At 47.2% G+C, this 14,445-nt stretch overlaps 1 protein-coding gene across 1 annotated transcript in view; it reads right to left on the bottom strand.

Moving 5' to 3' along the window:
* The window catches only part of LOC144720867 (diacylglycerol kinase beta-like), a 65,521-nt gene extending 63,056 nt beyond the window's left edge, over window positions 1-2,465 (bottom strand). The window contains exon 1 of the mRNA XM_078597965.1: window positions 1,982-2,465. Within this exon, the coding sequence (XP_078454091.1) occupies window positions 1,982-2,045 (64 nt within the window). The 5' untranslated portion in view covers window positions 2,046-2,465. The remainder of the gene's footprint in view (window positions 1-1,981) is intronic.
* Window positions 2,466-14,445: the final 11,980 nt, after the last annotated feature.

The following is a 14,445-nucleotide window of genomic DNA, read 5'->3' as shown; positions in this document are numbered from 1 at the left end:
GCCTCAGAGTAAACAGAGCCATTTAAAAAAAAAATTCAGACCCTCGGGGGGGCAAAGAGGAGAGAAAATTAAATTTGGCGCTGTAAATTTGTCACGTCATTTACAGCTCAATGAGCCACTGCAGGTTTTATGGTTCACGTTTCACAGGAGTGGCGCCAGCGATTCCGGACAATGTTCCGGCTAGAGGAGCACAGACAAAACCAATATTCACGTGTGCGGTGTGTGTGCTCGTGACGGCTCCGTCTCATCCATACTGTGTGCAACCAGAACACTGCAGGTCACAATACTTCTCTGCTTCTCCCTTCGCATTGCTCCACTTTGGAATTTGCTCCCACCGTCTCTTCCCAAGCTCTCATCGTAACCTTGCTCAATTCCCGCAAAAAAAAAATACGTATCGACTCCTTTAAGTGTTTCATTTCAGTCGGAATGCCGTTCCCCAAATTATTTTGACACGCCACATCCATCTCGCCTCTATCGTCTATACTGAACAAAGGTTACAATAATGTGGATTATTCATAGGCATACTTTGTACTCTCATGCTAGTGCCTTACACTGATAACCTCCTGCTGCAAGCCAGCCATGGCAGCGTTCGGGAAAATCATCGAGTGAGAAATTAAACCTCGACGCTTTTATAGTCAGGGGTTTCCTCCTGCCACAGCGCTGTTTGTTGCTGGACCACTTGGACATTTTGGGGCCTCTTGGTGTACGTGCTCAACAACTGTCAACTGTGATTAAAAAAATAAACGAAGAGCGGTCTCCACCGCGCCGACCCATCATCGATCGGCGCCGGAGTGGAGGAGACCCAGGGCACCGCGGTTGTCACGGTGGGTGGGGGGTGGGGAGGTCGGGAGACGTGGGAGGCTCAGGCAGGGTCCGTGGGAAGTTGACGGTGATCTGGGATCAATCACAGCGGTCCGACGCCGCTGCTGTGACCACCGCCAGCACCACCACCACCACCGCAGCCGACGCCACGAGACGAGCCCCCTTGCCCACCGCGATGCCGAGTACAGTGGAGGAGACACGCTTCACCGCATCAATTATTCATGACCCGGATTTCCGCGTGCCGCTCTCAGGACACGGACGAGGGACACGTGGGATTATTTGGGCTGCCTTGCCGGGGGGGGGCGGGGGGGGGGGTATATCTATTGTAAAGCCGGCACTGGGTGCTTCCCTGAATTACTAGTTGCGTTATTATGTCGACGGTTATTAACACGCGTCAGGGATGTTGCTCCTGATTTTAAGATTCGTCTGGAGATTCCGAACATCAGGCCAGGCCTCGATGTGAAAATTCGGACGACGATCCAAAACGTTTCGTTTGTTTTTGTTGATTGATTTGTAAATTTAAATTGAAAGCAATAATATGGTCGTGTCACGTCTGTGCCCCCCCCCCCCCGCAGACACAAAGTCGAGCATCTTTGATTTAAATCTGAAACGCATTCCTCATATATATTTGAATAAAAAGATGCAGTATTTCAAAAGTGGCTATATTGAGTTTCATTCCCTTTTTATGCTTTTTGAAGATAAAAAAAATCTAATTAAAGCAATGACTTAAAATATGCTGAGCAGAGAGCAATACTTCAGAGGCTTTACGAGCTATCGTTTTCACACGGAATGTGGTTTTCGTATGGTACCATATAATTGCATTCACGCATACGTTTATCTGCAATGCAAATTAAAATGCTTTCCTCCGATGGGGTTGTTTGGGCATCATCATTGCATAAGACATTGCATTCAGAATGAATTGTCTTGAACGTTTATCCTCTACCATTTGCTCGTCATTGCAGCCCTGTAACTTTAATCTGGAGAAAAAAAAACCGTGATAAATCTATTACACACGTTACAGCGGCCAGAAAATTTTCAAAGCCCTGTTACATATGGCGAATTGCTCCCAGTGGAATCACCAGCGGAGTGCAATAATTTGCGGCATAAATCTCGCGCCGGCGTTATGGATCTGGTTGTCCGTCGGACCGAGTGGACTTACATTGGGTGCATTTCTGCAGCAACGAGAACTCCGCGGGACTCAGCGTGGTCCATTTGCCGCTCATCTTGCCGGCGCTGGGCTTCCGATGGTGCGACGCTTCCGATGGTGCGACGCTTCCGATGGTGCGACGCTTCCGATGGTGCGACGCTTCCGATGGTGCGACGCTTCCGATGGTGCGACGCTTCCGATGGTGCGACGCTTCCGATGGTGCGACGCTTCCGATGGTGCGACGCTTCCGATGGTGCGACGCTTGCTCTCCCGAGAGCTCGTCCCGCGTCGCTCGTCGATCGTCGCTGGCCGCTTGTCCTGAACTCCCTCGTTCACATTCTCACTCGCCCTTGACTTCTGCTCACCGGCAGTCACTGCTAGCCATGAGTCAAGGACGTGGGCTGTGAACTGGCGGATGGGTGGGTGTACAATTGTGTTTTTTTCCCGAGCGGCAATCAGCGTGACACGAAACTCATTATCCCGCGTTCGTTGCAGCCCTGCGAAGAGGAAGGAGAGGCAGTGTTGGTTTAAAATACTCAAAAGGGAGATTTATATTTCCCACGTGCACTACCCACGAATAAACGGTGCGCAAATTGTTATCTTAAACATTTCTCGTACGAATAACTGTAGTACTCTCTCCGGAGAGTACGAATAACTCGAGTACTCTCTGTAATTTTAATCTTTGTCATCTCCCAGATAAAGAGCTTCACATTCACGATGACGAGTGTTGCTTTATTTGAATTTTTTTTATATAATAATGTTACATATTCCAAACTGTACAAAAACCTGTGTTGCCCTGAGGCATCGTGGGTATAAGCAAGAATAAGCAGAAGTCCGTTCTGTCTCTGCAAATATAAATACAAATATATTTCAGTCCATCGGTGTATTTGCTATCCAGACCAATATTATGAAGCAACTTGAAAAATATATTTTCTTATCCAACAGGTCACCTTCATTCTGTGCCCTGGCATTGAAAGATGGCACTGGTTAACGGTGTGGTTGAAAACAGTAGAGCGAGCACATTTTTGCAGAAATCGAAAAGGAGTGTTTACCCGGCTGGGATTTTTTATTTTTGCTGCGAGAGACGAACGAAAGCATATGCAGTGCACTATCAAGTTGTACTGGCAATTAAAACAAATGTTGAGCCCATACGGATTGCGATACCTCTAATGAGGTCTGCGGGTGAATATTTGTCACATTACACTGAGAACTGTTGCACTGTGCGAGGGCCTGTGAGGTGAACGGTGCGTTTGCTCTGTGATAAGCCTCAATCTTTGGAGCAACCAACTCCACATTGTACAACTAATGCTCCATTGTCTTGGTGTGTGTCTCGCTCAGTGTGTCTTTGTGTGTGTGTCTCTCTCTCTCTCTGCATGTGTCTGCCTATGTTGTTTCCGTGTCTGTGTTTTATCATTAATTCTCACCTGACGATGGTTGCTTGTGTTGCAATCGAAACGTCGTATTCTATTATTATTTGATTCTATTTTCTACGTGACTTTACCGAAAGAACCAAAGAGTGATGTTCCATGTTTTTCTTGCTGACCAAGTCATCTGCACATTTAAACCTACTACTACTGCTATTTTTTTTTTATTTTACCAGATATTGCCCACTGGACCACGTTACTCTCTATCAGAAGCGACGTGACCACAAATGAGATTCAATGAAGTGGCTTATCGCATGGAAATGTACTGCAGACAAATACTCGAAACGCGTGTTTCTAAATGTGGAGGGAAAAACCAGAGGATCCGGAGAAAAATCCATGTGAGCACGGGGAAAACATTCAAACTCCAAATACGCAGGCGTCAGGCTCGGGATCGAACCCACGACCCTCCTGCAGATGAGGTAGCGAACATATCGAATATGGTGAGTCATAATTATGAACAAAGAATCCTATTTTGGGGGGGGGGGGGGGGCTTTTATAGACTTGAGCGTCACAACTACGGTATGACTTCACACGGTCATAGTGTAAAACAGTGGCGTAGTGTAAAACAGTGGCGTAGTGTAAAACAGTGGCGTAGTGTAAAACAGTGGCGTAGTGTAAAACAGTGGCATAGTGTAAAACAGTGGCATAGTGTAAAACAGTGGCATAGTGTAAAACAGTGGTGTAGTGTAAAACAGTGGCGTAGTGTAAAACAGTGGCATAGTGTAAAACAGTGGCGTAGCTAATGAGGAGTGTGGTGCAGACGATCAGATGGCACCAGGGCCCCACGAACTGAAGAGGCCCAGGCACCGGGATATGAAGAGCGGGGGGCAATTACACGGGGGGTGGGGGGGGGGTCTTGGGTGACTCCATTTCATTCCTTGCACCAGGAGGCATGCCAACCACGCTATGCTACCGGTCTGAAGAATAACAATGTTAAATCACGTTTACGTTGCAACTGTCATCGTACAACCTTACAATAAAGATATTTGATTTGAAGCTTTCGTGACTGCAGGAATTACTCTTTGGTTATTTTGGTAAAGTCACGTAGAAAGGAAATAAATGAAATCATAGAATACGACGTTTCGATTGCAACACAAGCAACCGTCATCAGGTAGAACTAAATTTGAGAGAGAGACAAAACACAGACACGGAGACACACAGACAGACACACAAGCAAAGAGATACAACACAGAGACACAGAGAGACACACACACAACATAGACACACAGAGACCCAATGCCTCTGTGTCGAGGCCTTAAATAGAGAGAGAGGTGAGTCTGCTGGAGTAGAGAAATTAGCACGTCAATGAAAGACTCAACAAGACTGGTACATTTTAGAGAGAGTTGTGTGGAAATCCACCCCGAAGCGACCGACACAGAGGCATTGGGACTCTGTGTGTCTATGTTGTGTGTCTCTCTGTCTGTGTCTCTGTTGTCTCTCTCTGCTTGTGTGTCTGTCTGTGTGTCTCCGTGTCTGTGTTTTGTCTCTCTCTAGAATTTCGGTCTACCTGATGACGATTGCTTGTGTTGCAATCGAAACGTCGTATTCTATTATATAATGTATTTTCTTTCTACGTGACTTTACCGAAAGAACCAAAGAGTAATACATATATTCTTCATGCAACATTGCACCACCGCACAAAACTATTAATCGTATAGCATTCAACCAGTGACCGCACTTTCTCTTATAGGCCGTACTCATTTGAGCATTCCCCACGACAGAGCCATGTTTTGTGGTCTGACTTTAAATCAAGGAAGGGCACGGCCGAAGTTGCAGCGCAAGAAGGTTCCGTAATGCCGGGGTTAACGCTTTACGATATTCTCACAATGTTACCCCGATTCTGCTCTCGGCGTCAGATGTCTTTCTGTCACGTGCAACCCTGCACGTGACAGGATGTCCCACGGTGCGGAAATCACAGCGCTACCTCTGAGATCCCTTCAAGGGAGCACTAATCCACACAGTACAGAGCAGGACTTTCCCACCTGCTGAGGAGTGGTCATCGCATGACGATTAAAACGAATATTTTAATTCTCAAGAGCTGGAATTTTGCCACTTTAAGTGCAGAACAAAGTGAAATGTGATATTGTGTGTGTGTAGAGTGGTGGAGCGGTTAGCGTGCTGCGCTGTGAATCCGGTGACCCGAATTGTATTCCCGTTCACGGCCAACACCCAGTGACGAATATCTGAACCGGTACTGGGCCTCCCCTAGGTCGACTCGGCCTGAAATTATTACCTGATGCGATGTGTAAACATCACCACTGGGGAGACAAAGGCGGACGGGCGTGGTTCTGGCCACCCACCCCCTCGTGTGCCGTGCCGGCTTGCATAGGTGCTCGCTAACAGCACTCGCCCCAACAGTCTGTGAAGGCTATACGGGGGATCTTTGTCTTTATTTGCAGTCATTGGTGACCCGGCTGAGATCATGAACTGGGTAAAATTGAACAGACGCTCTGTCACTGGCACTAGTCAGATTGGGGTTGGCGGTTCACCAGGAGAATTCACTGATCGCAGTGTCACACGACGACAATGATCTCCACAAGATTGGTCGTCTCGGGTCCACGAATCGCCTTGAATGTCAATGTTAAAAATAATAACAAAATGCCGTGGTGTCCTTTCACTCGAAGGCAACGCCACCATGCCGCCAGACACTGGCACACGCCCCGCAGATGCCACCCACGGGAAAGTTGTGGAAGCTTTGGGGTGGGGGTGGGGGAGGGGGTCAGCACAGAGAGGTCGCGTGAGGATCAGAGGCAACGGCCATGCAAAATTGATCACAGACGACGGTTTCAAAAGGCGAAAGCGGCGTGGCCCAACTCCTTTGTGCGTTTACACTTTAAAGTCGCCTTCAAGCTGACCAGAGGTGGGTTGGAAGAGCTCCACCGGCGCCTTTGAACCGGCCCTCTGCGAGGTCCTCGGCCGTTCGAGTCATGTCTTAAGCGCGCGCACCTGCGGGCACGCGCTGTTTTGTCTCGCGCGCGTGACCCTCGGAGCGTATTCCGGTCACGTCGGGCTCGAGCTTCCCGTGGCATTACGAACGCCGCCAGCGAGCGAGCGGCTTCATTCCCAGCGGAGCGGGGGGCCACGCGCGCGAGACGCTTTGTCAATCCCCCTTTCCGCGCCCGTACAGGTGATCGGGGTTATCCGACCATACTTCATCGATGGAACGGAGCGCGCGTCCAAGGGAGCTACCGAGGGGAGAGGAGTGATGAAATCGGCTCCGTGCAGACGTGATTGTTGCATTGCGCAATCGTGAGAGATAGGGGCGGCTTGGGAAGGCTGATGATGACGATGATGACTTCACCAAGCTGAATCAGTGCGGGTTGGTGCAACAGTCGACAATGCAGCACTGCCCTCTGCTGACAACGTAGGCTCGCAGCAGCCTATAGCAGCTTGGCATGCATGGTGGTTGCCGATCCAGGCTCTATTCAGGCTCAACCCCGGGCCGTAAGTCTCCTTGGGAATGTATTCTTTTGCTTTGGCTCTCTGCCTTGCCAAAGTTAATTACAGTGGCTTATTAACAGAGGTGGGACAAAGTCATTGTTATGCAAGTCCAAGTCGAGTCGCAAGTCATCAAATTCATGACTCGAGTCTGACTCGAGTCCAAGTCACATGACTCGAGTCCACATCTCATAGGTGGGACAAAGTCATTGTTATGCAAGTCCAAGTCGAGTCGCAAGTCATCAAATTCATGACTCGAGTCTGACTCGAGTCCAAGTCACATGACTCGAGTCCACACCTCTGCTTATTAATATTCATAGTTCTGTTCTGAACAGTCCTTCAGTACGAATTCGTGAGCAACAACAACAATAAAAAAAAATCCCCCAAAAATATTTATTTAATTTAATCATAAAATGGGCATTAATAGTAAAAAAAAATGCATAACAATGATAAACGCAGTGAACCGGCGACACTTGAGGTCTCACACTGCTCACGTTTCGCACCGCCTGCCAGACTAAGCCGAGGCAGCTGATGGAGCGACCGTACGCACAGAGGGGGGGGGGGGCATTGCCCGTGTTCGTGCCCCGGATTAAGAGCCACAGAATCCTGAAAGTCGCAGCGATGCTCGCCAGACATTCAAAGTTGTTTCCTGCTGCTCAAACAAGCACTCAGCCAGTGGTCGACAATTCCAGATTCCTATGGGCGAGGGGCAAGTCCGACAGCTGTTGATTTCCCCACAAAATAGTCCCTATTTTATCGAGCCCATAGGGATGATGGGTTGAGTCAACCACCAACCGAGATTTGTTCTTGCAACCTTCCGATTGCGAGCCACCAGGTTGCCGTGCCAACAGGCTGCTGTGCCAGGTATTGCTCTGCACACAAACGAGCGAGTGGCCACTCGTTTCCCGTTCGGCGATGATGAATGGCAGATGCGTACCGCATGCTCCGCCAGAGAGCTGTTCGCATTGTTTATTAGTGCTCAGAGCCACGCATAGAATTCATCAGAGCCCGCCACAGCACCTGTGCCTATTGTGCCATACCCCCGTCTCGCCGCCCCATTAATGAGCCATATTCACAGTTAAGTCATTTGAAATAGCAAAGGCCTAAACAAATACATAATACAGCCGCGCATGGATTTATTGGGGAGGCTGAGACGGTGTCATGTAAAGTAATGTAATATTGGTGCCAATTTCTCTTTTGTACAGCGGATGAGGTATCGATCAGTACGAGCAACATCTTAAATGATGTTGGAGCTTTACTAATTTATGAGATCTGCAATGCCCAATTAAGAATGTTGGTTTGTTTATATGAGACACCCAATAGCTCACAAACCTTGCCACAGAACCGGAGGCACACATTTTTTTTCTAAATTTAATATATTTCTGTAATGTATTTGTATATAATAATGCGGGGAAATTATAACCCTTTTGACACGGTAATTTACATATTAATTTTGACCGAGTATTGATTCCATATTCACCAGTGACGGGCGTGTGTGGAGATGTTAATGAAGATCATTTGTGAATAATGTAATTACGGTCTATCATAAAACCTTATGACTCAAGTTTATAGCATTACATGCCTTTGTAATTCAAGAAAAAAAACATCAATTGGTAGCAAATATAGAATGGTCCCATCAACGATTCAGATATAGGTAAGCTTGAGTTGTCTATTTCTGTTCAACTGTTTTTGAGAATTCAAGTAAGAGGGGCTTGGGCAATTCGACATCGCTAGGAGAGACGATGGCCAGTGGTCGAGATCAACGACGGAGTTGGGGGCAAAGGAGGGAAACGCATCCGGGAGGATGTCCACTACGTAGATGGAGCGATGAAATCGGCTCCGTGTGCATGAGCTGGGCGCATTGTTGTCATCGCGTCTGACAAAGGCCTTCATCGAGCATTGGTTTAATCATGGCTGATGACGAGGATGATGTACTGCATTGTACTTTGTTGGTCTTTTTACTCCATTCGCCTTTTATGATTATTATCACTCCACTCGTTTACTCAGGAGCATCAATGAGGTTCGGTATATCGGTACGGCACCGGAGTGGATTGAGTCACACCTACATGGGCGATCACAGTTCGTCAAGCTGGGTGACGAACAGTCATCGCTCATGCCGTGCCTGGTTGGTGTACCACAGTGGTCCCTCCCCGGGCCCATCCTATTTTGACATACGTCTCTCCAATCGCCGATGTCATGCCATCTCATCCCATCAGGCGACAACAAGTTCCGTCACTATGCTGACGATACACAATTGTAAACCACAGTGAAGATCTTCTAGGTTCTTTCGGTAAAGTCACGTAGAAGGGAAATAATAAAATAATAAAAATAAAACATAATAAAATAATTCTCACGACGTTTCGGCCACAACGCAAGCAGCCGTCCTCAGGTGAAGAACAGGTCTGTCGGGAAGACAGCGTCTGAATGAAACACCACCAGGCTTGGCAGCGTATATTTAAGCTGGGTTAGAGGAGGGAAGGGGCGCCTTGACGAAGAAATTTGCATATCAAGAGAAATTTAGCATATGTATTTTTATTATTTTATTATTTCCCTTCTACGTGACTTTACCGAAAGAACCAAGAAGATGAATCCCTGCAGTCACGAAAGCTTTAAACCACAGTGAAGATGTGGAGAGCCTCGGTAACCTCCAAGATTGCACACGAGCGGCGCACGTGTGGTTTGCAATACACGAGATAGGAGGTTCTGCTGATGGTTGGCACTTGGGCTCAGGCGAAAACATTTTGGGGGGGGGGGGGGTCAGGTGTGGCGGTCGCAGGAATCAGTTTTCTATTCATCTAAAGAGCCTCGGCACCATACTCGACCAGAATATGTCGTTTGATCAACACGTGCAAAATATAGTGAGGTCTTGCAATTTTCACATTAGGGCTCTTCAACAGATTCGATCACTATTGAGTCATGACACAGCCAAGACGGTGGCATGCAGCACCAGTATTGACAAGGCTCGATTGTTGGAACGCACTACTCTACGAAACATCTGCCAAAAAAACATTACAAAGCTGCAGCGTGTACAACATTCTTTGGCACGCATTGTGAAGGGAACTACAAGATCTGACCATGTCCGTCCAGTGCTCACTGAGCTGCAGTGGCTTCCGGTTGCTGAAAGCCTACATCATAAGGTCACACTTGCCACAAATAAACCACAATTCGATTTAAAGCTTTCGTGACTGCAGGGATTCATCTTCTTGGTTCTTTCGGTAAAGTCACGTGTTGTGGCCGAAACGTCGTGAGAATTATTTTATTATGTTTTATTTTTATTATTTTATTACTTCCCTTCTACGTGACTTTACCGAAAGAACCAAGAAGATAAACCACAATTCCTTGCTGATCTCGTCAAGTAGCATAAACCATCACGCAAACTCCAGTCATCCTCGCACCAGCTGTTGGCGAACCATCGAACAAAGATGGGCACCGCATCGCGCGCTTTCAAATGCGCTTCTGCGGCCGTCTGGAACGCTCTTCCTTACGATATTCAGAAGCCACTGGAGCTATGCACTTTTAAATCTGGATTGAAAACTCATTTATTTGGAACTGCATTTTGTGTTTAATTTGTTGTCCTTCCCCCGCACCTCCGATTAGCACAGTTGGCTACGTATGTTGTGAAAGAAGTTCAACATGCATACATACAATGAGTCTCAAATTCATGTTCAGGAGGGTCCTGCTATGTTTTCACAGTAGGGGGTGATGTTGTTTTTGCTGTGTGTTATCCAAATTGACTAACTTACAGGTAATTTTTCATAATTGGGATGTTTGGCCATACCAATTACATTGCACGTTGTATTGTTTAGCTATGGGAGGAAACCCATGCAGAACGGGGTGAGAAACACACAAACGTCACGCAGAAAGGTACTGAACCCAGGGACCACTTGCCGTGAGGCACACGTGTTACCACAGCGCCACACCGATGCCCACCCAGCCTAAATATAACATTTGCATATTATTTGTAAAAATCAATGCTGCACTGTATACCTATAGAACTACGTACATCGACTGCAATGATTTGTCGTGCCTCTATCTATCGGACAATAATCCGGTGAAATGGATGTCTCGGGGTTTATTCGTTTTCACCTGCCAACTTACTTTTTCGAGAACGTTCCACCTGTATTCGAGGCCAGATGCCCCCCCCCCCCTCATACAACACCTGAAATAAGTTAGCAGGATGGAGGGTCGGGAGACGGGGACTGAGGATAAGGGACATAATCACCGCAAGATTGGATGGGAGCCGGATTCGGAGGCGTGGAAAGAAAATGTATTAGTTTAGGCCTCCTCTTGTGTTTTTCTTTTCTTTATGTCAGCTGTGTTTTGGTTATATCCCTCTCTCCCCTTGTCATCCCTTCCCCCTAACTTAAAAAAAAACAATTACCATTTCCCCCCAAGGTGGGACCCCGTACGGTTTGGGGTTCCCCAATCTTTCTATATCCCTCTGCTTTCCACAACCGGTTCGGCTTATGTTGGCGGTGTGTACGTGTGTCACAAGGTGATGTATCGGGCCCACACATTCCCTCAAATAAAAAAAATAAAAAAACGCTCCACCTCTGGCCGCAAATACGCGTCCACTTTTGCCGCACCACCGAGACATCCCTGAGGGTGCAACGCGGCGGCGGCGGCGGTCAAATGCCGAGTTTCCTGCGCGGAGGACCGTAGCAATTGTCCCCGCTGGCTCGGTTTTTGCATGCTTTGCGGTCAGCCCGAAGTGTGCGCACAAAACCAAACAGTCTATTTCGAGAGGAATGCTCACAGTGCTTCGCGCCGAACGCAGTTTACATTCACACAAGCCTCGCCGCGTCGGGGTTGCGGTTTCCCGTCGCGTCGAGTTTCACGCCGCGCCGTCGGCGGTGCCGTTATTTTAATTCGGCGTCGGCCACTGCTTCTTCTCCATTGGTGCGGAGAATACGCGCCATGATTCACCGGTGTGCTATTATTAACACCGTTATCGTTGTTATTCATTACTGGAGCGGGTGGCAGCAGTTGTGGCGGTGTGTGGTGGTGCGCACTGCGCGATGAACCTGGTGAGCTGAGTTTCAATTCCTCGCCATAGCTAACATCAGTGATGAGTTGTTATCGGAACCAGTCTTGGGTCTCTTCACCCCCACACCCACCAAAGCAAATGAAGCAGTGCAGTAAAGTACGGTCAAACATCCACCATGACTGACATAGTGTGAGGAGGTCTTCATTTGGCAATGGATTGACAATAGGACATTCATTAACATCATTCATTTCTGCTCGGTGACTTGCTGGTTAGGGTATTTCAGGCAATAATCCTAGTCTTTAACTCCAACTGCAGTCACCCGATTGCAGTACGCAGGAACGCTATCATTGAATAACTCAGATTTTTGTTGTTGCAAATGTTAACTATCTCATGGGATCATTTGACGTAACAGAAGCTCTATGCTGACGTCATAGCGAAATTCCATAAAATCACTAATTTCCCCTTTTGTGAGTGAATCTCGTGACAAAAGGGCTCTCAACTCTGCTCGGAAGATTTTAATGACGTTAGACGGCTACACAGTAATAATCTATGATGTGATCGTTAGACATTTTATTTTATTTTAGTGCTAATGTATTTATTTCTACAGGAAAACCTGACTGAGATTCAAGACTTGTTTTTAGTTAAGATCAAGATATCATCATGGCCAGAGCCATCATTGGCCCCACATCTCGACAATTATTTCTACCTTGTGCCAAATCTCACAGCTACTGCAAAGTAAACAAGCAACCTCCAAGATCCGATCCATCAGCATCCCACAATCTGTTCTTAGGTCTTCCTCTTAGTCATCGGATTATCACGGTCGGCTAAGTATGGTGCGAAAGAAGTTCAACATACATACATACCACTCCAATTCCTGTCTTGGTAACCGGCTTTCCTCAATCTTTGCAAACTTGTCCCAGCCACCACAATATTATTTGACGACATTTGTGACGATGTGTGACGAGGGGGGGTAGTTTGAGAAATGTGACGTCACATCAGCATGCGCAACTTTAAATAAATATAGAATTGTTATAACAACACTAATTGTTATAACAACACTCCTACAACATCAGAGTGCAGCGCCACATTAAATACGCACTACAATGACAATAGTTTAAAGCGATTTGAAGCATGTTTTATTTTCAAAATGGAAATATGGTTTGGGGGTGGGGGGGACAGAGCTTTATGACGTCATATTTGAGGGGGGGTCTGACTTTTGTGACGCCGTGTGACGAGGAGGGGGGGGGGGGGTCAAAAATCGTCCAAAATCGCGTGACGTCATTTATGGACGGCCCCTTGAGGAGGTGTTTACATCAGCCACTCAATATCCACCACTGAATGAAGACCGTTCCATGATGACACAGTGAATTGATGTATTTGTTCACTCGTTAATAACAAACCATTCCGTTTGCCATAATTATTATCATTGGTGGTGCTAGAGTAACTTTGCATGGAACGAAAATAAATTTGTCATTCGCATCCCTCCATACCCTCGGCATGTTAGTTAAAAAAAGTGTTTTATCGTTTGCGTACACAAGACAAAAAGACATCTAAATACCGCGGCACTCCATGGCAACCTTCTAACCATCTCTGGACACCATGCCAGACCATTTTTGGGGCAACGGGACACATCTGTGGTCTCATACTCATCCTCGGGGGCATGCAGTGTGCTCTTTTAATCTAACCTGATGTGCTGGCAATTCCAATTCCAGGCCCTCGCAGTCTTATTGACCCGGGCGACAGAGTGTGGTTTGTTGTTAATTTTCGCTGCTTCGAGGGCACTGTGTGCGTGAGGTCACTGTGTGTTTCTTATGGGGATGGGATGGGGGGGGGGGGTTCGTGGGGGGTCATGGGGGGCTCTATGGGGGGGGGGGGTATTATTAAGGTTTCCTGCCAGTGATAATTTAATCAGCATTTCTTATTTCAGTTACAGTCCTGGTCGAGTCGATGCCAACGGGTGCGAGCTGAGGCAAGTCTCAGTTTGTGGATTTCAATAACTTATTACATTTTTCTAGTTGACTCAAAGCAGTCGTCGGTCAAATCATTTTCACGCCTCTATTTTGAAGAGGTAAGAACACTTTGGCTGTGTCGCAACTATGTCGCGGTGTTCCTTGAGCAGACGTGGAGGACGAGTCGTTTCTGGGCGGAGCAGGGGCAAGGACAGGTGTGCTGTAATGTGTGCAGCTCAATCTGAAATGTCACAAATTGCTTCCGCTACACCGGAGAGTGTCCATCACAATGGTGTGGATGTTTAGTTTCGGGTCTGATCACGACTGTATCCTCAGTGAAGTCTAAACGGTGGCATCGACGGCTTTGGCCACGATGGCATTTTGATCTTGTAGTTTAAACGCCTTTCTTGTTAAATAAGCGGCTGTGTGCGACCCGTATTATTATCATCATCATCGTGAGCACTGTATTCATACTTCCAGCCAAAGCGTCTCTGTGTGCTCAAATGAGTATTGCTTGGCGCTAGGCCAGTGGTGGATGTTCCACAACCCTATTGCAAGGGCCAGAATATGTGTAATCTGACCAAGTGACTCAGTGATAGGGCGAGCGGCTTTCAATCAGACCGTTGCAAGTTCAAATTATTAATAATAATTGACATTTTCTATGGCGTATTTCATCCG

This window comes from Lampetra planeri, chromosome 10, assembly GCF_965212315.1.
Source record: "Lampetra planeri chromosome 10, kcLamPlan1.2.h2, whole genome shotgun sequence".
NCBI lineage: Eukaryota > Metazoa > Chordata > Hyperoartia > Petromyzontiformes > Petromyzontidae > Lampetra > Lampetra planeri.
Note: the sequence above shows the minus strand (reverse complement) of the source record. Positions and strands in the feature narration are given on the sequence as shown.